The 24,538-nt window shown below is 45.3% G+C and overlaps 3 protein-coding genes across 3 annotated transcripts in view; all 3 read left to right on the top strand.

The window, feature by feature from the left end:
* The window catches only part of LOC119381541 (transmembrane protease serine 9-like), a 67,762-nt gene extending 67,090 nt beyond the window's left edge, over nt 1–672 (top strand). The window contains exon 11 of the mRNA XM_049412819.1: nt 426–672. Coding sequence (XP_049268776.1) covers nt 426–672 — 247 coding nt within the window. The remainder of the gene's footprint in view (nt 1–425) is intronic.
* The window catches only part of LOC119382749 (prostasin-like), a 53,662-nt gene extending 52,802 nt beyond the window's left edge, over nt 1–860 (top strand). The window contains exon 7 of the mRNA XM_049412315.1: nt 499–860. The gene's annotated coding sequence lies outside the window, so the exon portion shown is untranslated. The remainder of the gene's footprint in view (nt 1–498) is intronic.
* Nucleotides 861–4,399: 3,539 nt separating this feature from the next.
* LOC119381540 (uncharacterized) lies at nt 4,400–22,287 on the top strand. Its single transcript, XM_037649315.2, has 6 exons — nt 4,400–4,534; nt 5,722–5,856; nt 15,655–15,737; nt 17,859–18,013; nt 18,326–18,381; nt 21,888–22,287. Exons 1-6 carry the CDS (start codon nt 4,400–4,402, stop codon nt 22,017–22,019), a joined length of 696 nt encoding a protein of 231 aa, XP_037505243.1. The 3' UTR covers nt 22,020–22,287.
* Nucleotides 22,288–24,538: the final 2,251 nt, after the last annotated feature.

The raw sequence follows: 24,538 nt of genomic DNA, 5'->3' as shown, positions 1-24,538 counted from the left end.
CAGTGGTTTAAAGCTATACCCTCTCGTTACATAGGGTTAAGGCGTTATTCATCATCATCAGCGCCAGCCACAGCATCAACCAAGTGCGCAGCAGCCTATGCGCACACATTGTGTTACAGATGCGTAGTTGATATCGCTACATCGCAGAATGAACGTGGATTACAGCGTAGGGCGTACCCCGCGACTGTACTTGCAGTAGTCGCGAGAGTTTACAAGGGGGTCCTTGAAGGGCGCTCCTCCTGCAGCTTACGCCGTGACTGTCCTGCGTAGCTGGCGCTTTCTTTCTTTTTTTTTTTTTGTTCTCTTTATCTATACGGCCAGATTTACAACACTACCGAAGTGGGAACACCACCTCTTCCAGCAGTGGTTCCTTCATGTATACGCGTTCTTTTTGTCGTAGTCTTTTCGTGCTGGTTAACTTGCAGTGTGTCGCAAGAACTTGCCCTAACGGCAGTATACCGACTGATCGCTTACCCACCTTGGCGCATGCGCACGCAGGGCGACGCCGGTGGCCCCCTGATGCAGTTCTACGCAGGCCGCTACTACGCGGCCGCCATCGCCGGCTCCGGCCTGGCGGGAGGCTGTGCGCAGGAGGGCGTGCCGGCCGTCTTCACCCGCGTCGGTGTACTGCTCAAGTGGATACAGAAGAGCACGGGCCTGTTGACGCTCTAGCGCCGATAGACGCCGACTGCCATTCATGTGCAGGCTCGTCTTTCCTAGGCCTTCTCCCACAGGTCACCTCGCTACGCTTGGCACACTTGAAATGGACCCTACAGAGACACATTGTGTTCTTTGCGCCTTCGGAATCGTGAATGTCAGAGTTTCAACGTAATCAGAGGCTTTTTCAAAAACAACAAAAAAAAAAAGACGACCATGCTAAAATTTCTGCATAGCACTCTTTGACGCCATATATTCAGAGACATCTGATGAAGGTTACCGCAAGTAGTTTATTAATAAACATGAAGTGCTACATAACATTAAAAAGTAAACTAAAGCGCGACGTATAAATACACCTACGGAGGGTATACCATATCGCACGGAAACGATCGGATAATAGATATATATATGCTGCGAAATCTGTGATGAGATGTTTTCATAGACGGCGGTAGTCGAACGCTGGGTTAAAGATATTTTGGCCTTGGCTTTCTTTTTTGTTTGTTTGTTTGTTTTGCAGTAAGCAGTAGTCTCGAAGAAATACAGATAAAAAATATGTGTCCTCAAGGAGGTAATTTAGCAGTTATGATATCAAAAGTTAACTCTAACACTTCAACTTAATGCCGAAGATGTTTGGACAATGTTGGCATCAGACAATGTTTTGCATGTGAGAATAACACAGTTGCGTCACAGGCCCGTGTTCGTAAGAATTCCACGGCGTTTCTTACACTATCGTTAAGAAGACTTGAAGGCGAAAGCGATGCGTTGAAGACTGACGCATACACATATTTCGCTCTGTCTGTGGCGGAAAACACAGACGCGTGGCCGATGTTTGTGGCCGATGGACACAAACCATTAGGCCCCACTACAGCGTCCCCCTTAGACCGCTTTCCACTATGCCGTTACCCAATCGGGAGCCTGCTAACGGCCACCTGAATACGAGTAAACCCCTTATTTTCATATACACACTCCGGCGCTGCCGCCTCTGGTAAAATTTCTTATGACGCGTACTACGCCGCCGTCACGTGACGGGTGCAGTCCGCGTTGACGCGATCACGTGACTGAGTGTGCAGTGACGACAGACGCTGGACTTTTCGCCTCATGAGTCTTATAAGGCTTTCGCCTGAATAAACCAGCCAAGATCGCCAACAAACCAACGCGCTTTAGACGCCTAAAGTTGGCTTTTTTGCGCAAAATGTATTTATGTGGCGATGCACGCTTTACAGGAGACCACGCTTACAGCGGGCACGAGTATAGATAAGTCGTGGCTGTTTGTAGCCAAATAACGACTTCAATATCCTTACTGCTCTAACTGCTTTTCTCAGTGTATCACAAGCTGCATTTGAAATAGCGAAAAACGAAAAGAGATAATTGGTTTCTTGTGTTGTGTCTTCTCCTTTTCGCGTGTGGCTGTTCAACGCCGTCTTGCTCTACCGATACGACGGTAGAAGTAATGAAGTGCAACTGTATTATATATTTTATCGCAGCTAGCAAGGCAACGTTCAAACAAAAATTTAGTGACAATTTAGGGGTGAGCGCGAGAGATGCGTTAGCGTTACGTCGGGGGCACCTCTTTAACTTGGTCCTACTGTCGAGACTTCTGTTTTGCCACTTCAGATTTCTGTCGCCCACTTTTCGTCACATCTCACTTCTGGATCATGCCTAACTGCCGCTGTAACACTTCAGGTCCGTCACGTGACTTCCGGACACCCAATCCCGGTCTTGACTTCCGATTCCTGAACGGTTGACCACGTTGTGTTATAGCTGAATAACTTCCGGTCTATACTTAACCTATTTCCAATCTACACCTTAATTCGTATACACCTCAACTTCGAACAGGCTTCACTACAATGATACACATGGATGGATATATGCAAAAATTTATTTATTTATTTATTTATTTATTTATTTATTTATTTATTTATTTATTTATCATACGCATGCATCTTTTCCAACTTTAATAATCCGGATGATAACGCATTGAAGTATGCATAAATAAGCAGGATAATTAAGAAGAGCGCGGAATAGCGTGGGACAAGACCAAGAAAGCTACAGGACAAGCTCGTACTAACAAGTGAACTTTTTTATCTACACCCTCTTTCCAACCCCTGTTTCCCAACCTCAGTGCAGGGTAGCAAACCGGATGCTAATGTCTGGTTAACATCCCGGCCGTCCTCTTCATCTTTCTCTCTCTCATTACGCTTTTCCTGTGGCTTTCTTCGTCTTGTACGTCCCACGCTATTTCGCGCTATCTTTAATCATCCTGCAGTGCCAACTCGCCCAACAGTTTATTCCTCTGACTACGCAGGCTGCTGAATATGAAGACTCGTTTCTGATCATTCGGTGTCGCCTACATGCGTCACTTCTAATCGACTTCCATCGCTACGCGGTCGCCTTTTTTTTCATAAGTGGCTTCGATGCCACGCGCCGAATGACACAGCGAGTGCGAGATCGAAGCTGCGAGAGAGGCGCCTCGCCGCATGGAAAGTATACGACGCGGCACTATGGCGTGCAGTGACCACCGTGTATATATATATGCGTATATATAAGTCTCACGAACCTGTAGCCCACTGTCACGCGCTGGGTCGATCGCGAGTTATTACAACAAGGGCACGTGATTGTTATCGCTCAGGCGATGCCTTGTTTGTGAGAGAAAGGCACGCATGTCGCGCCTGGCAAGCCATCGATTCCCTCCTCCGCCGCCTTTCTTTTTTACTTCGCCTCCAAATGTTTCCCTGACGACCGACAGAGCGAAGCGGCCCGCGTCGGTGCCGGCGCTTCAAGGAAAAAGAGCGAGGCAGGTACGTGTTGTTTGTATTAAAATTTTTACGCGTTCGGAGTATTTTCCTCATCGTGGTTCAGTAACCTCAAAAATGGTGCTTCTTGAGATGCCGGAACCAGTTAAGAACATTTGGCCCTGGATCTTAAAAGCTGTTCGGCTCGATATCGCTTCCTTAATCTGATGAATGCGTGAGCGAAGCGGCTAGATGGGCTCACGAGAGAGCCGTTTCTCGTAGCGACGTTTTTGCTTTTTTTTTTTACATTTACCTATACCTGGGCAGATTGGTCACGTGCAAGCCTCCGATACCGGATGTGATTTGTGACTGATGACTGCGACGCGGCTTTTGCACGTAGATTGTTATCAGCACTCAAGAAAAAGACATCGGCACTTCGTCGCTTCAGCTGGCAGTGGCAATCGATGTAGAGTTCGCGTTTCTGAGAAAAAGAGGGGCCACGTTGTACGTTCTTGTTGGTCCTATGACGTCGTGATCAACAGGTGAACGTGGCCTCTAAAACGGCACCTTGCATCAGGCAGCGGGATATTAGTGCGGGATCCATATACGTGACGTTTATATGTACTCGCAGGACGTCAGGACGTCAGAACGACTTGTAATGTCTTAACCTGTATAAGTGCTTTCAGGTAAATAAACTTAGTTCGTCTCTGTTCCTCCGCCTGCGCAGAACGGGATGCTCAGAACGGTCTTTCCAACTGCGGCGACGTTAGACCAGAAATGAACGAAACTTGCATTAATTCTAATCTTCAACTGAATGACAGCCAGAGCTCGTGGGCTTTTGTTCTGTAACCTTATGCACCTAATGCATCATTGTTTGCAAGCTGTTTTCTTCACGATGTGTTCAGAAGTAATCCTCCGCCAGTGAAGTGTTATGCCGTTGCGAGCATCACGTCCTAAGATTTTCTTTCTTTACGCAGTTTTCATTTGCTGTTGCAATTTCAACGCGAAACATGGAAGATGAGGCAGATAAGCAGCAATGCAGGAGGAACAGCGCGGACGATCAGTTCGACATCTGTCTTGCCGCATACAAACGACAGCGCGTACGTGCGCAGCGCAAGGCGTCCGCAGTGCTGCAATCATTGCAGGTTCGTATTAGCACCGTACAGTGCATGCGTATCACGCTCATGTTATATGCTGCAATGCGTAAGCTGCGCCGTTTATATACACTTGTTTGTTCCTCTGCTGAATAGCGGTATTCGTTGCTCTAGCTGATGCCTTATAAGTTGTCATGCGGAGTGCTCATGCTGCGATATACTATCAACGTGGTATAGCGGTTTGGGCGCTGCGTGTTGTATTGTTATCAGATTCTAACCAGCCCACTATTGTTATTAGCGCACTCGCTCATGGAGAGCACTCGCGGGATAGCACATGCTGCGATATACCATCAACGCACGAACGACGTCAGACACGCGCCAAAAGACGAAATGAAGACCAAATGCACCTTGGTTACCTCAAAGACGAAGTGACCATGTTTCTTGTGTAGCGCATTATTTGAACGTATGAAGAAATCACGCGAATGACGCGAAACCCAGCGCTACCTCGCAACTGCTTCTCGTGCGCGAGTGGGCTAATATCAATAGTGAGCTGATATGAATTTATAAGGATAGAATATACAGTTACCAACCGCTCTATCACATTACTATCACATCCTGCTGATGCATGTATGTAGCTGTGGCGAAGCACGACCGGTAACCTGCGACTTCTGTTTTTTTTGTGTAGTTTATGTCGTATTAAACTTCATTATTAATACTCGTTTTGAAGCTGTATTATGTGCATTAATTTCTTATCCGTGCGCGGACTGTCATAAACCACGGTACGTTAAAAAAAAGAATAATAAAAAAAAACAAGAAAAAATCTTTGGAACCTTTTGTGGACGCTTGTGATTAGCATGGTCACGTTGAAGTACACACCACGTGACCGCACTAAGCCAATGACGCACCGGCTGTGACGAGAGAGCGCGAGGATGAGGGGGACGGCTACAAAAAAAAAAAGCGTTACGTTGAAAAATACGCTGGCCTCCTGCCCCTCCTATCCTCCGTGCCTGAAACCTTAACATTCGTATCTGACCGGCTGTACTTATTCTAGACATAGTATATACTGCTGGAATGAACCTTGTGAAAGTAAACTTCGAATTTTGATTACAGCAATGATTTATTTTGCGTGCGAAAATAAGTTCCCGGAAAATTTGAAAAGCTACGCCGCCTCTGACAAGGTGTACATACATAAAATAAACGCATAAGCTATAGGCCATCTTTCAATACAATGCTTTCAGGACCGAACAGCGAGCGGATTTGCCGGCCAAGCGAACGGACTCCCACCGCGCCTGATTAACAGCGTCAATGGACCACCGCTCGACGAGGTCACATCACTCAAGAGAATGCACGTACCGCCCATGGTGAACTGCGAGGTAAAGAAGTCACTAGGGGTGTGCGAATAGTGAAATTTCATCTCAAATCGAATTCGAATTTTTCTTTTTTTTTTTCTTCGCTCAGCGAACTGGGAGCGTGGAAAATACACGAAGGACAAAGCGAGGAACCACACAAGACGAGCGCTCACTAACAACTGATTTATTTTCCACATCGGAAGGACACATTTACACACAAATTGCGCATGTCAAGAAAGATTATGACGACGGCATGAATAGCATGCGAAGCGTATGATCAAGGCACATGTCTAACGGTTATCTAGGTAGCTCAATTCACAGTCATGCAGTGACAGGGAAGGATGACTTATACATTGATCTGTATTCCTGGAAATGTGATATGATTCAGATATTTCGCGCGTAGTTTGTTGAGGATGCCGGAACAACACAACTGTATTCTCAAACAGAGGTTGGCACTTGCACGAAAAGCAATGTGACGCTAAATGGGAGTAAGATGTATTCTTCAACGAGCTTTTGTGTTCTCTGAGACGCACGTTCACACATCGGCCGGTTTGGCCAATGTACATACGTCCACAAGAAAGGGGTATCTTATATACCACTCCGGTGTTGCACTTAACAAACTTGTTTACATGCTTCTGGAGGCATCTTCTACCTTTAGATGCATTCTGTGCCCTCCTGTGCACCATTGAACATATACTGCCCAATTTATTGGGTGCAGAGAAAACAACGCGCACGCCAAACCGGTTTCCCACATTTTTTAACCCATGGGCCATTTTATGAATGTAGGGGATTACCGCCGCACGCTTCTTTTTTTCTTCTTCCCTGTTCCCCGACGAAGTGCATGTGTGTTTTTCATTATTTTTGACCGTACGCAAGAGCTTTTCACAGACTGAGGCTATTACGTAGGAAGGGTATCCGGCACCTATTAGCCGTTCTAACTGTGCTACGAAACCACTTTGCATGGTATGGAGGCAACATTTTTCGAGGGCTGAACGTAAGCACGACATTACTATTCCGCGTTTAACGAGCTTGGAATGACCAGAAGAGTAGTCTAGAACGGGTTTTGCAGAACGAGGATTATATCTCCAACAAAGATGCTTATTACCGAAAAACAGGGAAAGGTCTAGGAACTGCAATTTGTTATCTTTGGGAACCTCGGAGGTAAACCGGAGGCCCATGCCTTCATTCTCGAAGCATGCCTTGACACTTTCAACGTCCACTGCTGAACCCTTTTTGATGATGATTAGATAATCGTCAACATAACGGAATACTTTTGTGTTTGGCTGAAGTTTAGTGCTTAGGGCTGCATCCACCTTCCCAAGAAAAATTTGGCTTAAAACAGGGGCCACACTTGAACCTATACAAACACCTGATTTTTGCATGTACAGGTTCCCAAGCCATACGACGAAGGTGGACTTCAAATAGAACGTCAGAATTTCTAAAAAAGACTGACGTCGACACTCCTGTGCTATTCCTGAACGATATCTCATCATTGTCTTCCACAATGGCACTGCTCTACGCTGTTTAACAGTTGATCATGCGGCAAAGAATAATATAAGTCGACTACATCAAGACTAAAAGCTGTAACACCGGAACATTCACATTTGTTGAGGTATTCAACCACGATACCAGAATTTTTTTACGTGAAAAGGGTCATTTACGCGCAACGCAGAAAGATGTTTTTGCAGATACTGAGATACAGCCAACTGCCACGTATCCCTTTCTGAAACATCGCACGCAGGGGCATTTCCGGTTTGTTTGTTTTAATGGAGTAAAAAATTTCTAGCTCTACACCTTTCGCCTTTTCTACTGAAGAACCAAGCTTTCCTAGGTTAAGCCTTTTTAGCAGCGATATCGCTCTTGTCTTTACTTCCTTGCTTTTCACAGAAAGTGGTTTGAAATTCCTTTCTATGGCTTCCTCGGCCTTCTTAAAAAAATCTTGTTCATTCATGATGACGAAGAACCCTTCCTTGTCAGAAATGAGTACCCTTAGCTGATTGTTCAAACAAAACTTAACAACTGGTTGAATGCATCGTGGATTTTTGGCATCGTGGATTGCTGTCGCTACATGTCGGGCAAGAGTAGCATCGTGGCACCTTCGTCAAGGAACATGTCCGGCAGATGTACAAATGCTGTTTGGATTGATCAGTCCGTCGTTTGGTCATACCAAGAGGATGTGCCGAATCGTTCGTTCGGAATGGTACACACAAGTCCGGTGGTATAAGGACTGGCTGAGGGTCATTTGTGACCAAGACGGACATAGAAGCAACAACCGCGGTTCGTATCGCGACTGGTGCAAAACTTCGACATCTGTCACGGAAACCCTGTGGAATTGCATCAGACCACAACTACCTGTCAGGAAAAAACAAGCTTCAGGCGAGGGACGTTTCTTGAACCTAAGTGATGTGTCTGTGCCAGAAGAAATTCAGCAAGTTCTGCGAAAAGGCCCGAAGTTCTCCGTGGAACCTACCCTTCGACCTGAAGAAAAGATTACCACAGCAAGGACCGTCTCCAAGCTGGCCAAGGAGGAAGAACGTTATAGGTGTGTAACAGAATGTGTTCAAGCAGTTTCGAGCAGTGTTAGCCATTTCAGTAGAAAATTGAGCATTCAACCAGTTGTTAAGTTTTGTTTGAACAATCAGCTAAGGGTACTCATTTCTGACAAGGAAGGGTTCTTCGTCATCATGAATGAACAAGATTTTTTTAAGAAGGCCGAGGAAGCCATAGAAAGGAATTTCAAACCACTTTCTGTGAAAAGCAAGGAAGTAAAGACAAGAGCGATATCGCTGCTAAAAAGGCTTAACCTAGGAAAGCTTGGTTCTTCAGTAGAAAAGGCGAAAGGTGTAGAGCTAGAAATTTTTTACTCCATTAAAACAAACAAACCGGAAATGCCCCTGCGTGCGATTGTTTCAGAAAGGGATACGTGGCAGTTGGCTGTATCTCAGTATCTGCAAAAACATCTTTCTGCGTTGCGCGTAAATGACCCTTTTCACGTAAAAAATTCTGGTATCGTGGTTGAATACCTCAACAAATGTGAATGTTCCGGTGTTACAGCTTTTAGTCTTGATGTAGTCGACTTATATTATTCTTTGCCGCATGATCAACTGTTAAACAGCGTAGAGCAGTGCATTGTGGAAGACAATGATGAGATATCGTTCAGGAATAGCACAGGAGTGTCGACTCAGTCTTTTTTAGAAATTCTGACGTTCTATTTGAAGTCCACCTTCGTCGTATGGCTTGGGAACCTGTACATGCAAAAATCAGGTGTTTGTATAGGTTCAAGTGTGGCCCCTGTTTTAAGCCAAATTTTTCTTGGGAAGGGTGGATGCAGCCCTAAGCACTAAACTTCAGCCAAACACAAAAGTATTCCGTTATGTTGACGATTATCTAATCATCATCAAAAAGGGTTCAGCAGTGGACGTTGAAATTGTCAAGGCATGCTTCGAGAATGAAGGCATGGGCCTCCGGTTTACCTCCGAGGTTCCCAAAGATAACAAATTGCAGTTCCTAGACCTTTCCCTGTTTTTCGGTAATAAGCATCTTTGTTGGAGATATAATCCTCGTTCTGCAAAACCCGTTCTAGACTACTCTTCTGGTCATTCCAAGCTCGTTAAACGCGGAATCGTAATGTCGTGCTTACGTTCAGCCCTCGAAAAATGTTGCCTCCATACCATGCAAAGTGGTTTCGTAGCACAGTTAGAACGGCTAATAGGTGCCTGGATACCCTTCCTACGTAATAGCCTCAGTCTGTGAAAAGCTCTTGCGTACGGTCAAAAATAATGAAAAACACACATGCACTTCGTCGGGGAACAGGGAAGAAGAAAAAAAGAAGCGTGCGGCGGTAATCCCCTACATTCATAAAATGGCCCATGGGTTAAAAAATGTGGGAAACCGGTTTGGCGTGCGCGTTGTTTTCTCTGCACCCAATAAATTGGGCAGTATATGTTCAATGGTGCACAGGAGGGCACAGAATGCATCTAAAGGTAGAAGATGCCTCCAGAAGCATGTAAACAAGTTTGTTAAGTGCAACACCGGAGTGGTATATAAGATACCCCTTTCTTGTGGACGTATGTACATTGGCCAAACCGGCCGATGTGTGAACGTGCGTCTCAGAGAACACAAAAGCTCGTTGAAGAATACATCTTACTCCCATTTAGCGTCACATTGCTTTTCGTGCAAGTGCCAACCTCTGTTTGAGAATACAGTTGTGTTGTTCCGGCATCCTCAACAAACTACGCGCGAAATATCTGAATCATATCACATTTCCAGGAATACAGATCAATGTATAAGTCATCCTTCCCTGTCACTGCATGACTGTGAATTGAGCTACCTAGATAACCGTTAGACATGTGCCTTGATCATACGCTTCGCATGCTATTCATGCCGTCGTCATAATCTTTCTTGACATGCGCAATTTGTGTGTAAATGTGTCCTTCCGATGTGGAAAATAAATCAGTTGTTAGTGAGCGCTCGTCTTGTGTGGTTCCTCGCTTTGTCCTTCGTGTATTTTCCACGCTCCCAGTTCGCTGAGCGAAGAAAATGAATTACCAACTGGCCCACCTTTCGATCCTCCTGCGAATTCGAATTGAATAATGCCGAATAGTGGCCGAAAATATCGAATATCGAATCGAATATCGAATAGTATCGAAGCGTGCGCCGCCAGTTACGACAAGACAAAAAAAAAAAAAAAAAATCAAGGAAGCTACGGAAACTACGCTTGTTCAGGAGTCTTTTCTTTTTCAGCTTTTATGGCCGTGCATCCATATTGATGGAAGAGCCGCCATTCTAGTCAGCAGCGCCACTTTTACCCTCCTATATGTGTAACGGAGGGTGGTGCGGTAGATAGCTTTAGCTTTTTTTTTTCGTGTGGCCGTGCAACGCAGCTCATCTGACAACGGTCACGTTATTGTGCTGCATCGCTATGGGTGCTCTGGGCCCGAAAATCTTCGGGCGCCCGTTTACAGCAGCGTTTTCATTGCGCGCCGAAACGATGGGAGTTTCTGATAGAACGGAATTTCTGAACGAGTGGTCAGTGCTGCAGTGGCGACTGCGCATCGTGAACAAATTTTCGCATCTGAAACCAATCATCAAGAGTTTCGCGGGCCAAAGTCGGGACGTTTTACGGCCCTTGCAGCATATGGGACAACTATGCAAGAAGTCCGGAAGCAAAGTTGAGAAGGGCTTGCCACTTTTCTCGCGTTTGATGATGATGAATTAACTTTATTGATTGCCCTGCGAATTGGTGGGATGGGCCTGGATCCCGCCTAGGCTTCGGCCAAGGGTTGCTGGCCCTTGGCGGCTTCCTCGGCTCGCTGGACGGCCCAGAGTTGTTGCTCCAGGTCCGAGCTGAGCAACGCAGACTCCCAGCGCGCGCGGAGGCTGTCGCTGTTTAAGGCTGCATCACAGCTATTGTTTATTATGTCTGGACATCCCCATAGTATGTGCTCTAAGGTGGCTCTAGAGTCACAATGTCTACACTTGTCTGTCGTGTATAAGTCTGGGTGTATTACATGCATGATAGCTGGACTCGGGTAGGATCGGGTTTGTAACTGCCGCCATTCGACAGACTGTTTCTTGCTTAATTTCGGATGAGGCGGTGGGAATGTACGCCTCTGCAATCTATGGTGTACTGTAATTTCGTGAAATGTGGTCATTCTATCTTCCCACTCCCACTCATCGGTATTCCCTGAGACGGCACTAATCGATGCTCGGTCTGAAGCCCTCGAGCCATGCGGTGCGCCGCCTCATTGCTACCCTTCTGATAGTGTGTGAGCGGGTGTCCATATCAGATGGACACTTTTTTCTTGATTATTACCGAGTTTTAGAATTCGAAGTGCCTCTGGGGAGATTCGGCCGTTTGCAAAGTTTCGTATCGCCGTCTGCGAATCACTGACGATCACGTCCGCTTGTGTTTGTGCTATGGCTAATGCGATAGCTATTCCTCTGCGGGTTTCTACGTGTGGCGTACTGACGGTAGCACTCGTCAAACATTTTCCCTCATAATTTATCAACCACGGCTGTGTAGGCGCGCTTGTGTCTGTATCTAGCTGCATCTACGAATACGGTGTCCATGCTGTGACCAAATTTCTTTGTATATCGCGTGCTCTGCTTTCCCGTCTGCCCTGATGGTGGGCGGGATGCATATTCTTGGGTATAGGAAGCACGGTTATCACGCCTCTAATATGTCTGGGCATATCTACTTTGACGCCATGTTGGGTGTGATAAGTAATACCTAGCCGATCCAATATTTGCCTGCCTGTTTTAGTTTTGTGATAGGCGTTCGTATTGAGCGAGGTGCGTTTGTGCCTCGATTAGCTCATCAGGGTATTGTGAGACCTAGCTGCAGTAGACTATCGTTTGCTAGTGGTGATGGAGAGTCCAATTGCTTGCTTGTATATTTTCCTGATTAAACAATCTAATTTGTATCTTTCTGATGAGTGCCATCGTAAGTATGATGCTACGTAAACTATTCTGCTTATTACAAACGCTTGAACTAGTCTAAGCAGATTGCCTTCTTTCATTTCCGCTATATTTGTTGGCGATGCGTTTAAGTAGCCGCTATGATTTGAGACGTTACATCGTCTAATTTGCGTATGGTCTCTCCATTATGGCCGTTACTTTCAATAATGAGTCCCAACACTCTGATCCTGTCCACCTTGGGTATAGGTTTACCATCCGCCGTAGTGAGGTGAATTTCCAGGTTGTTTCTTTTCCCTCGTAATAGCGTGGTTTTCGGCCGCGTCGTGATGGTTTATAAATGAGGAGCTCAGATTTCTCTGCCGAACACGCCAGCCCGGTTCCTGATAAGTATTGTTCGACTGTTTCTATCGCACGTTGTACTGTATTTTCAACTTGTCCATCACTGCCATCGCTCACCCATAAGGTAATATCGTCAGCATAGATGGTATGATGGAGGGCCGTCGATTTCCTGTAGCTTTGCTGGTAAGCCAATCAGAGCAAGATTAAACAGCATAGGAGAGATTACTGACCCTTGGGGCGTACCTGCGCTTCCGAGCTGTAGTTCCTCGGATACAATGTCTCCTATCTTAATACATGCTTTTCGGTTAGTTAGGAAGTCTCGAATATAGGTGTATACTCGCTGGCCTAGGCCTAGCTCTGTATTCTGTTTAATATTGTTTCGTGCGTAACACTGTCAAAAGCTTTCTTGAGGTCTAATCCTAGAACAGCTTTGGTGTTTCGACTTGTGTTATCTATGATTTCATGTTTAAGTTGGAGCATTGCATCCTGTGTCGACAACTTTCTCCGGAAGCCCAACATGGTTGGCGGAAGAACGTCGTTGTCCTCGAGATAGTTTGTTAGTCTTGTTAGGACAACGTGTTCCCATAAGTTTCCCAGGCAGGAAGTGAGCGAGATGGGCCTCAAGTTCTCCAACTGTAGCCGCTTGCCTGGTTTAGGTATTAGAATAATCTGAGCCGTTTTCCATTGTGTGGTATTGTGCCTAATTCCCAGTCAGTTCGTTAATGTACTTGGTAAGTTGTTCTAGAGAAGCATCATCGAGATTTCGGATCATCTTGTTTGTTATACCGTCAAGACCTGGAGCCGAATTGGTATTAACCTTTTGTAAAGCTGCTCTCAGCTCCGCTTCACTGATCTCTGCGTCTAGTTGTGCGTTTTGGTGCCTGGTTAATGTGGGTGTATTGCTGGCTTATCCCGAGATAAATACCGTGCGGCTACCTCATCAATAAAATCTTCTTCGGTTTTTTCATATGCGTGTAATATTTTGTTTATGTTTTGTCTATACGTGGATTTAGTGTCCTCGGACTCAAAAGGTACCTGAGAAGGTTCCAAGTTCTGGATAGCCCTAACTGTTTTATCCATAGAGGTGCATGTTTCCCCTCCCATTGTTGTTTTGCAGAGCTGTTGTGCGTATGTTTCTATGTCTCTGTTAAGCCGAGCTAGCCTTCGTCGGAGCGTCCTGTTGTGTCTCTGGGTTTTCCATCTTCTCAGGAGACCTTGTTTTGCTTCCCCACATATGTAAAAGTTTACTGTCTACCTGTTTCCATTTGCGCTTCCTGGGGGAGACTTGTGTTGCTAAGTTAACATCCTGTTTAAGCTGCGTGCTCCAGTCCCCTATATCTGAGATAGTATTATCCTTTTCCTTGCGAATTTGTCTGAGTTTGTCCCAGTCTACAATTTGAGCTGCTTGCCTTAGACTTGCGTGGCCCTGCTTTTACAGTGATTTCGAGGATACTGTGATCGCTGCCTAGATCTTGTAGCGTGTTGAGCCATTTTGCATCCTTAATGTTCTTGGTAAAGGTGAGATCTGGCGTAGTATCCACACTAACACTAGACGTGCTGAAATGACATAATCTTCTCTGAAGTAAACATGCGCTCGCTTTTGAACCAGGAAATCGGTGAAAGTTTTAACGAAAGGCCTAATGTAAGGACGTTAGCATTAGTTTTAGCCACCCCAGCTTCACGAAGTTGCACCATTGGCCTTTGTCGCGTTTTAGATATTCGTCCTGTCGAATTATTCGAAAGTTCGAATACTAGCTATTCGAAAGTCGAATCGAATTATTCGATTAGGTAGTATTCGATTCGAATTCGAAACTCGAATATTCGCACACCCTTAGTCAAGTCACCCATTGAAAAGGAATGATGTCTTGCATAAGCTTTTTGATTTAAACGCGCAAACTTAATGTTCTCATTTCTTTACCTCCAAATTCTGTATAGTTTTAAGTATGGTAGACTTTCAGCAAAGCACATAACTATGGCAACCTTGATGCTGTATAGCGTATCTTCAGATCCCGGCCGCGGCGGCTGCATTTTCGATGGAGGCGAGAATGTTTGAGGCCCGTGTACTTAGATTTAGGTGCACGTTAAAGAACCCCAGGTGGTCGAAATTTCCGGAGCCCTCCACTACGGCGTCTCTCATAATCATATGGTGGTTTTGGGACGTTAAACCCCACATATTATAGCGTATCTTCAGCTGGAGACAGCTGAGGAAGCGAATTACTGAATTAATAATTAAATACTAATTAAGTAAACTTTATTCAGTTAATATTTGCAATTAATATTGTAACTGCATTTTTGTAAACTAAATTTACGCTCTCAGGTACGAAGGTGAAAAAGTCGCTCTAATTTGTTCGATGTACGATGGTGCTTGGACATGGTGAGGTTTACATAATTGTTTGCCTAAGCATGAAAGAAATCAGCTGATCCGCGGGTACTTATTTCGGTCATCGTTTGTTTGTTACTAAAGCTTGTTTTGTGCATCACCTGTCTTACCACGCGCGCACTGAATGAAAAAAAAAAAGAATTGGCGGTAAAAAAATTACAACTCCATAACTCATCAGTAAAAAATAAGTATCAGAATTTTGTAAGTTGCATGTCAATAATTGGACCAAATTTAGGTATACTAATAATTAGATCGAACCTGGCACGTGTGAAATTTCCGTAGACGCTGAGCTGTAAAATGCATACATTTCCCCGCCTCGAACGATCTTAGAGATTCATTTTACATAATGGCGATAACTGTATTTCGCGCTTATAGTTACGGATCTGTAAAACTCGTGCTTCTACTATGTTTTAGCTTACCAATTTCTGGCAATTTCCTAAAATATACGAAACCCTAAATCAAGATTCTGCTTCCTACCACCGGTGAAACTTAGTTTTCTTTCATAAATGCAGCAAATTCGATTCAAATCAATTCAGTGGTTGTGTAATGAGAGCATTCTGCAGTTTTCTCTGCAGAGATTCTGCATTAACGAACTCGTCGGTGTATGCCCTGCGATAAAGCCTACAAAAATAACTGCACGCGTTTAAAGACCTTTCACGTAGTGATGGTCATGCTCATTTCAGTGCAATGGCGTCACCGTGTGCGCACTGCTGAACACGTCATGTCCGTTCTCGACGATGTCGGAGCGCACTGTGCACCGCCTCAGGTATGTGGATACACAACCAAATGAAGATTGAAGCTGTGGTGGCGTGCGGGATACTTGCAGTGTCAGTCATATCATGTAGGGAATACCTCACCCAAGTGACTTAGAGAGCCATACTTTTGCCAGGTCAGGATCGTTTGATCGCCCGCTATATTATGGGCAGCTATAGCATAAAAAGTCACACGCTCTCATAAGCATTCGCCTAAGACGCTAACACGACTCGAAGTCGAAGGCTATCTTCATTTTATTCTCAGTATATCGCATTGATCCCCCCCCCCCTCCCGGCCCCAAAAGCTTTCACTACCCACGGCCGGTCTGGAGGAACGCGCTCCAGACCGGCCGTGCACTACCTAACGTGGTTTTGCAGTGCCTCCGGGATCGGCCCACCTTTGACCAAGCGACGAAGTCGGGTGATGACGCCGTCACGTGGCGTCACAAATTCTGACGATTTGGGACGTCATGATGACATCGTAATTAGGCCGAAGCCGTCGACGGTCTCTTTTCGCGTTTTACGAGGCATCAAACGGCCTTGATATAATCATCATCGTCCTCTACACTCTTCTCTCCGCGCGCTATGCCTTCTTTGGTGCCTTGTACTCACCCGCGAAATTCAAGACAAAGCTGCATTAAAGGGGCACTAAAGAGAAACAATGAATCGGCCTAGATCGATAAATTGTGTTCTGATAACTCTGATGTCGTTAATTTCGCCATCACAGGTTTATTAATAGAGGAGAAATCAAGTTGAAATCTCCCGGCGTGGCGTGACGGATTTCAAAGTGTATTTACAGTATTTTGGCGCCATTGGTTCGACAAAATTATCCCAGACTTGTTATGTTAAGTCTATGGCCCCATCAGAGGACAACGCACTTCATTTTTACCGATTAGGATAGTCCCTAGTAGGCGCCGTCAAAACATGTGACGTCACCGCGAATGGTGCGGAAACTTCGAGGTGGCGTCGCCACCCACATTTTGTTTTTGAGCGTTTTCTCGCTTACTAAGCGTCTTCTTGCAGCAAGCGTGGTGTTTTTGGTATCGTGGAAGAGTACTTTACTATAATATGAGAAAAATCGTTTTGCGCTTTAATGTCCCTTTAAACGCTGATGTGTACTCCCCGCGAGATATGTTGTAGAACTGTACGTTGAATCTCGTTCTCTGCTGATTAGCACAAGATAAACCGTACAAGCTTACACTTAGCGGGGCGGCCATTTTGGTAGTTCCGCATAACAGCCGAAAATGATTAGACGCGAAGAATGAATTAAAAGACGTCACAATCAAAACACGAGGGCAATCAATCGGACGTACCATATCGACAAAGAAGCAAGCATAAGGATGCAGATTATCGTCTTGTTAAAAGTAGCAGATATTGTTTACACAGTGGTATCGTGGCTGCTGTGGTCGGTCTGTTTTTTTTGTTTTATAAAAGAAAAATTTTGTTCAGCGTTGTCTTGCATATGCATGTCCCATTTTACGTGTGCTATTCTGAGAATGATGCAACTCAAGCTCCCATCTTTCAGCAGAAGGGTCATGTTTACGCCGAGGATATTCATAACATGTAATAAGAAATAGATTAAAATTGAAGACTTCTCATCATCCACTTGTTCCTAGCACGAAGGCAACCAGTACGGATTTCTTCAAAAGGAAGCTCCCCAGTTCGCAAAAGATTTGACCTGGTCAGTGATTTGACTCGGGACCAAACGCTTTCCAGGATGGTCGCCTATACCATCTGACCTAATCCTGCGCAGGTGGCTAGCATTCATTTATTCCCCAACGAGCTCGCCCTTTCTTTTGTCTTTTGTCAGAGACAGCGAAATCGAGAGAAATATTCGCAGTTGAAGAAAATTTCATGCCAGCTATATAGTCCGGAATATACTTAACGCAGAACCACCCCGAAAGGGCATTTTCCCCTGGTTCAATATACCCGCCTATGAAGGCAAAGCGTTCTTCAAGTACGAATCCTTCTTTCTCTCTCGTTTTATCTACATAACGGAGAACTCGGTCCGAAATTTTAGTGACAGGGCAACGATAAGCACGTAGATGTTTGAATAAGCAAAGCATGGTCTATTGCGCGCATGTCGCTCAAATGAGCACGCAGTCCGAAAGTTCGTCACTTCTTCCTCCTTTAAGGCTTGGCGATCAGGTGATGGCTTGGAAGCAGAGTCCACAGGATGCCAGTGGCTTGCACCAACACCTGTACACTCTCAGGACGCCGGTCAGAGGCTGCGTAAAATATGTGGACCTGGAATTCGGTTCCTGGAAGCAAGTGTACGAGTTTGCCGTGGGTTAGTTTCCTGTCTTCTTTCGCTCCGATGGCATCCTGAACATGACAAATTGCACTTAAAGATACTCTAAATAAGAATATTATAATTAATTTAAGCTGTGTCACTAAGCTGTTTGCAAGAGCAAAGCGACCAATTTTTTTGTGAGAATTCATAGTAATCCAGGATGAAAGACGAGTGAGTGAGTGAGTGAGTGAGTGAGTGAGTGAGTGAGTGAGTGAGTGAGTGAGTGAGTGAGTGAGTGAGTGAGTGAGTGAGTGAGTGAGTGAGTGAGTGAAACATTGTCCTAAATTGTTCTCTTATTTCTTTCTTCAGTAGAAGAGCCTTTCCCCGAAGTCAGCCTCGGAATAGATTTCTTGAGACGATCACAGGTAAGAATTGACGGCGCACGGTGTACAGCTCTGTCAGCCTCGAAATGCAGACACGTGCCACAGTATTCTTGAAGCAAGTGCCATCAACAGTTAAAGAAAAAAAAAAACGAGGAAGACGAGTAACCAGTAACAAGTTCACGAAAGTGCGACAAAATAGAGAGAGAGAGAGAGAGAGAGAGAGAGAGAGAGAGAGAAAAGCTTGACAAAGAGTAGGAAGCATATAAGATCGCTCTATTCCTACTTTTTTCTTACGTATTTCTTTTGTAGCCAAAGAGCTTGCTCAGAAACAAATATTATTGTGTAAAATTTAAAAAAAATATTTTTGAAAGCGAGGTCCCAATTGCAGTCATTTGAATAGTAAACTGAAATAGAACCGGTACACCACGAAAAGCAATGAAGAGAGAGAGAGAGAAGGGGGGGGGGGGCAAAGAAAATTTAGTAAGATCAGCGATGCTGAGTCTGCGCGGTTTTCTTGTAATGCTAAGTAACACTGACTGGTGAACCATATCGGAATTCGAGGTGTCTCGTTAACAGCTCTAAACGAGACAAATGACTTGGGGGAAGTGTCACTTTTTACAGCCAAAGCTGTTATGAGATCATTTCAACGGCCGTTTTTGGCGCCGTAGTTGTCCGCCGCCGCCGCCGCCGATGTCCGTAACCGCTATCGCACGAAATAAGAAAAAAAGGAAATAAGAAAAAAAATCCGGATGGAACGAGGTTCGAACCTGGGCCCTCTGCGTGGGAGCCCAGTGTTCTACCACGGGGAAAAAAAAAACAGGTAGCGGCCGTGGTTCTACCTCGGAGCCATGCCGGTGCTTGAAACTGCTTTGCAGAAAGCACCCTATACAATCTTCATGTCGGGAAGGAACCACATTAACATATGCAATATAGCGTGGTAGAAGAGTAAAATAAGCACCAAGCGTCGCACAACGCGAATTCTGTAACCAGGCGCCACACAATGCGAATTGCGCAACGAGTAGGTTGTTGAATGCTTCCAACCCATTACCAAGGGCTCCGCCATAATTCTTCATCGTCATCAGGCACAGCATCAACAAAGTGCGCATAATGCCTTACATGGTACCACGGCTCTCCGTAGAATTACGAAAAATGGCATAGTGCCTGCTTCCCTAGTTCTCAAAAATTACAATGATTTATAGCGTAGTGGGTTCCTCGCAAGTGCACTTGTATTGGTTGCCAAGGAAGCCCATAAGCGCATTATCCATTTCCTCGTGGTCTCAATAATGTTCTTCGCCTCCCCCCCCCCCTTTCTCTCTCCCACGTCTACGTATGTTATAGAGCATGGCGGGAGAGGGAAATAGCGATCGGGCGTCACCCAATGCAAATTACATAACTGGTGGGCCGTTTAAAGCTTCCAACCCATTACAAATGGCTGAACCATAATTCTTCATCGTCATCAGTCGTCGCGTCAACAAAGTGCACATAATGCCTTACAGACGTGTAGCTGGTACCTCGCTTCTCCGCAGAATGACGAATAATGGCTTAAGGTGCTTCCCAACTTCACAAAAATTGTGATTTATGGCGTAGTGGGTACCTTGCTAGTGTCACGCAATGCAAATTATATAACTGGTGGGCCGTTTAAAGCTTCCAACCCATTACAAAGGGCTGAGCCATAATTCTTCATCGTCATCAGTTGTCGCGTCAACAAAGTGCACATAATGCCTTACAGACGTGTAGCTGGTGCCTCGCTTCCCCGCAGAATGACGAATAATGGCTTAGTAGGTGCTTCCCAACTTCACAAAAATTGTGATTTATGGCGTAGTGGGTACCTTAATTGCTGGTGTACTTGTATTAGTAGCCCTAAGAGAGCTTACAACGGGCTCTAGAAACGCCGCTCTTCCAGCTTTCGCTGTGACTGTGCTGCGGTTTCAGCGCAGGCCTGGCGTTTTTTTCCGCAATATGCAAATATGGCCCGCGGAAATTTCTTTCGGTTGGGAGTTACCCAACCTTTACGTATGTCCATGCGTGTGTTTGTATATCTGCGTGTATATATTCACAATGTTTACACGTGCAAAACAAAAAAAAAATAATGGAGTAAGTTTGAAAGCACCCCCCCCCCCCTGTTTGCGCAGATGCGGCAGCGCCAGAGTAAAATGAGGTGAATTAAGTTTAGATGCATTATCAAATTACGCTTCTTCTTTACCAGACAGTCTTGTACCATTGCCGAGGACGAGGAGAGAAAAGCTTTGTAGGCTTGATAAGCACGTGCGCGCGCACGCACGTGCTTATCTGCGTCAGCTCCATGATTCGGTGCTCAATCGTGCCGTACACCTCGACTTTTCCAAACCGATCACCGTTCGCCGTGCCACTCGTGCTTGGTTGTCGCTTATTCGGAGCGCGCCTTTCGTATTTTATTTCCGCCAATGTAGACACAGGCGCACAGCTGAATAAGTCGCTTCTCACGTTTTCAACGTACTTTTTTTGTACGTTATACTCCAATGCAAAGTCCACATACTGCACTGCGAAGATCACTTTCCGTTGGCCCAAGTGCTACTTTATATGGCAGATGAGCGCCACAATCAAATCTCCGCCCGGTCGCACTCGCGTTCGTGTATTCTGCCGTTGTCAGATGTTACGACGTTTAACATAGGGCAGGTTCGAATCTCAGGAAAGCAGCTACATTCCCTCCTCCTCTCTTGGTGCCATCCCTAGGCCTGGGTCTGCATGCGTGGCTGGGCATATGCAGCTCGCGTGCCGTGTGTTCGTGCTTGCCTGTTGAGACGATATTTCTATCAAATGCTTGAAAGCTGCAGCTGTCATGAATCAATGTGCAGTTAATTTTGCATTCTGCAGCGGAGTGTGCATTGCCAGGAATTGAATGCCCAGTAATTGCCACTAAGCCAGTGCAACAGGTTGCACTGTGGAAAAAAACAAGCCTCCCTCTGGCATTTTACTCATGTAAAATGCTATTTTCAACAGTATGGGTTAGTTGTGCTGGTCCACTACATTGTCGAAATTGCAACACACAGCTCAGAAGTGTTGCTGATGTAACCGGTTCTTTTCCCATGGTCTTCTGCATAGGCGTGCGCACAGGGAAGGCAGGGGGGGGGGGGGGCCGCCCCCCCTAATCACCTAAGAGGGGGGTCGCAAAATCTGCCCCGTACATTGACCCTTCTGGTCATCTAAGAGAGGGGGGGGGGCGCAAAATCTGCCCCATACATTGACTTAATTAGTAGGGTGGGGGCCGCTGCGATGAACCTTTGCCCCCCTCCCCCTGATGGGGAACCCTGCGCACGCCTATGGTCTTCTGTGACATATGTATTCATGTCTTTCTTCGTTGAATAAAAACACAGGGACAAAAAAAAAAGAGCAGTAACGCAAGGACGAGCGCATGTGTCACGCTCGTCCTTCTGCGTCCATAAGCGCTCGTCCTTGCATTTCTTTTTTTTTTGTCCCTGTGTTTTTGTGCGCAGAAATCGTAAAGATAAATTTATTCCAACTAGGCCGACTCGCAATAGCGTTTCAATTCCTTCTTTCTCTTTGCGCAGTGCCTCATCAACTTTGAGAATGCCACGCTGCTGGTTGGAGGTGTCAGAGGCGAGAAGGTGCAGTTGCTCAACGCCAAAGACATAACATCGCAAAGCATGACGGCACTAGCATCAAGGACCAGTCTCCTCTAGATTTACTATCTTGATTATCTTTGATGGGTGCTGTTAGCATGCGTTCATATTTGTTATTGCACAGGTACACAACAAGGCAAGCTTATTATTGCGAGGATTTGTCACACACATCTTAAGGGATAAATTTCACTATCTGCCAACTCATGAACGACATACTCGTATAGCATCACGTGTAGTTGCAAAGATGTGGGAGTCAGATATCACCTGCAGCAAGATATATCTTTCTTTCATTTTAATCTCTCTTTATACAGTATTTCAATTAAATGAAAGCAAGCAATTTAAACTATGTTTTTCTCGTTTTTTCACCTGTTAGTCTCATTTGATTGACACACAAACTCGGTAAAATCTGCAATTTACTTCGTCATATCGAAACTTCGTTAAATTGAAATTCGACTTTAAAGCAAGTATGGTCGCCAAACGCTTCCTTTTTTTGTTTGTTTGCATGGGAAGGGGCGGAAGAATGCACGAATAATGCGGCATGTACAAAAAACTAATTTAAAAGACGTGAACGAAAATTCCTGAACCTGATATTCGGCTACCGCGGTTCGATGCTGCAACGGCGAAGTCCTCTTCGCAGCGGCCAAACGGTCACGCATAAACCCGGAATACATGCAGGTCCAACCCACTGTGGTAATTATGCGACAAGCGAAGCTATCGCGCCTGTTATGTCGCGGCGGCTTGCCATCAAAATATCGGCCATTGCCCGGAGCCGGGTAACCAGAAATTTTTTTCGGGGGGTGGGGCATTTGCTGAAAGCCTTGACTATTTGAGAAAAACGCCTATTTTCATGATTTATTTTCGATAAAACACCACGTGTCATCAAAATTTCGGGGGGGGGGGCGCACTCCCCCTGGCTACGGCCGGGTCTGGCCCGGAGTATTGCGGCGCCGGTGCTATGCTCACCGAACCGAATCACTTGCTTTCCACTCGCTTTGATAAACGCGCAGCGTTGAAAACAGTCGCACTTTACAAAACCAAAAGTAAAGGCCTGCACACACGTAGTTACGTGTTGCAGCGTGGCAGCGCGGGCGCGCCCTCTCCCTATGGATCGAGTGAGAGAACGCGACCTCTCTCCCCATTGGGAGAGGGCGCGACGCCGCGTCAAAAGGTCACGCGCTGACACGCTACAACGCGTACGTGTGTTCAGGCCTTAACTGCGGTCTAAAATCGCATAAAACAAGGACAACCTGAACTACGGCGCCTCCGTATCGCGCGCACGTATGTCCGAATAGAATCGAGCAAGGCCCGGTACGGCGTCAGGAATTTCGGTCACCGTTATAATTGGTTCGATAACATTTAAGTTGGCTTTATCACTGAGCATTCGCATCATACCTCCTTTTTCTCGCCGATCGAGATCGCTTACTGATACGAGCCGCGTCACGACACAATGTTTCCTGAACGATCGCTAAGAAGATAAAAGTTCGTCGCGTTTATTCCTGCTGCCTTTTGATACGTGGCGGTGACAAAAACTCCTTATAGGGCGCTGACGCATAGCATGAGGGCCGCATACCACAATAAGCCGCATGCACTCCCTCTCCGCCCGCTCCAAAAGCTAGGAGAGCATTGGTTGCACCTACAGTACAGTGTACTCTGCAGTTTAATGTAGTCGCACCCTTTCCCCTGAAGCCGCTGCCGTAAAGCGCGCTGAATGGCGTGCAACTCAACCAATATCACGACTAGCCTCAGCTGGCGATTTCTCGCTTTGGTCTACCATTGCGGTTGCACTGAAACTTCGTTATATTGAAATCACGGATGCATATGCTTCTTTACATGGAGGTTCAGATGTTCAATTGACATAAGGTAGCGAAAAGCGAAATGCTTCATTATATATCGATAATTTCATTATGTCGAGGTTCAACCATATATATATATATATATATATATATATATATATATATAATGGGCATGTGCTCATTGTTTCACTGTTGAACTGCACAGCACCATTGCTACACAAGCCAATTACATTGCAGTGTGCGAACTCTTCAACCAGCATCACACAAATACACAACAAATATGAGTGGTGCGTTTTTAATAAACAAGAACAGATAGTTATCAAGATGTTTGTTCAGTGTTATTCAGATTGACTCTAAGCCACTTGAAAAATTGTATGTATAATAATCTAAGCAATTCTAGGGCTGAATATATAAAATAAAAAGATATGCACTTAATAATTAAGGCCAAAAAGCAATTGGTTTTTGTTATGCAAGACCGAGAAACATTTTAAACTCAAGAAAATGTGGTGTGTGAACGTCATACACAAAACCATTTATATATGCCATAATTTGTGCCATTTATAGGTACCAGCTCTCCGGATAATTTCAATGTAAATTGCTAGCAATATTGCCATATGCCTCTCAACAGGAAGCAGAAAATGTTTAAAAGCATTGCTGCATATCCTTCACCAACACACAACTGAGGATGGAGCAGGCTGCATTTTAACCATCTTGTTTAATTAACAGATATTACAGGAGAGTTTTGAGCTTCCTTTCAGTAATCTCTCCCTTTGAGGCTCTGTAGTT

The sequence above is a fragment of the Rhipicephalus sanguineus genome, chromosome 2 (assembly GCF_013339695.2).
Source record: "Rhipicephalus sanguineus isolate Rsan-2018 chromosome 2, BIME_Rsan_1.4, whole genome shotgun sequence".
NCBI lineage: Eukaryota > Metazoa > Arthropoda > Arachnida > Ixodida > Ixodidae > Rhipicephalus > Rhipicephalus sanguineus.
Note: the sequence above shows the minus strand (reverse complement) of the source record. Positions and strands in the feature narration are given on the sequence as shown.

Bases quoted from the DNA above. Each gene is read 5' to 3' on its own strand.
- LOC119381540 (XM_037649315.2), top strand. From the start codon at position 4,400: ATGGAAGATGAGGCAGATAAGCAGCAATGCAGGAGGAACAGCGCGGAC. The intron at 4,535-5,721 runs GTTCGTATTAGC...CAATGCTTTCAG, and splicing joins CAGTGCTGCAATCATTGCAG to GACCGAACAGCGAGCGGATT. The intron at 15,738-17,858 runs GTATGTGGATAC...TCCTCCTTTAAG, and splicing joins CGCACTGTGCACCGCCTCAG to GCTTGGCGATCAGGTGATGG.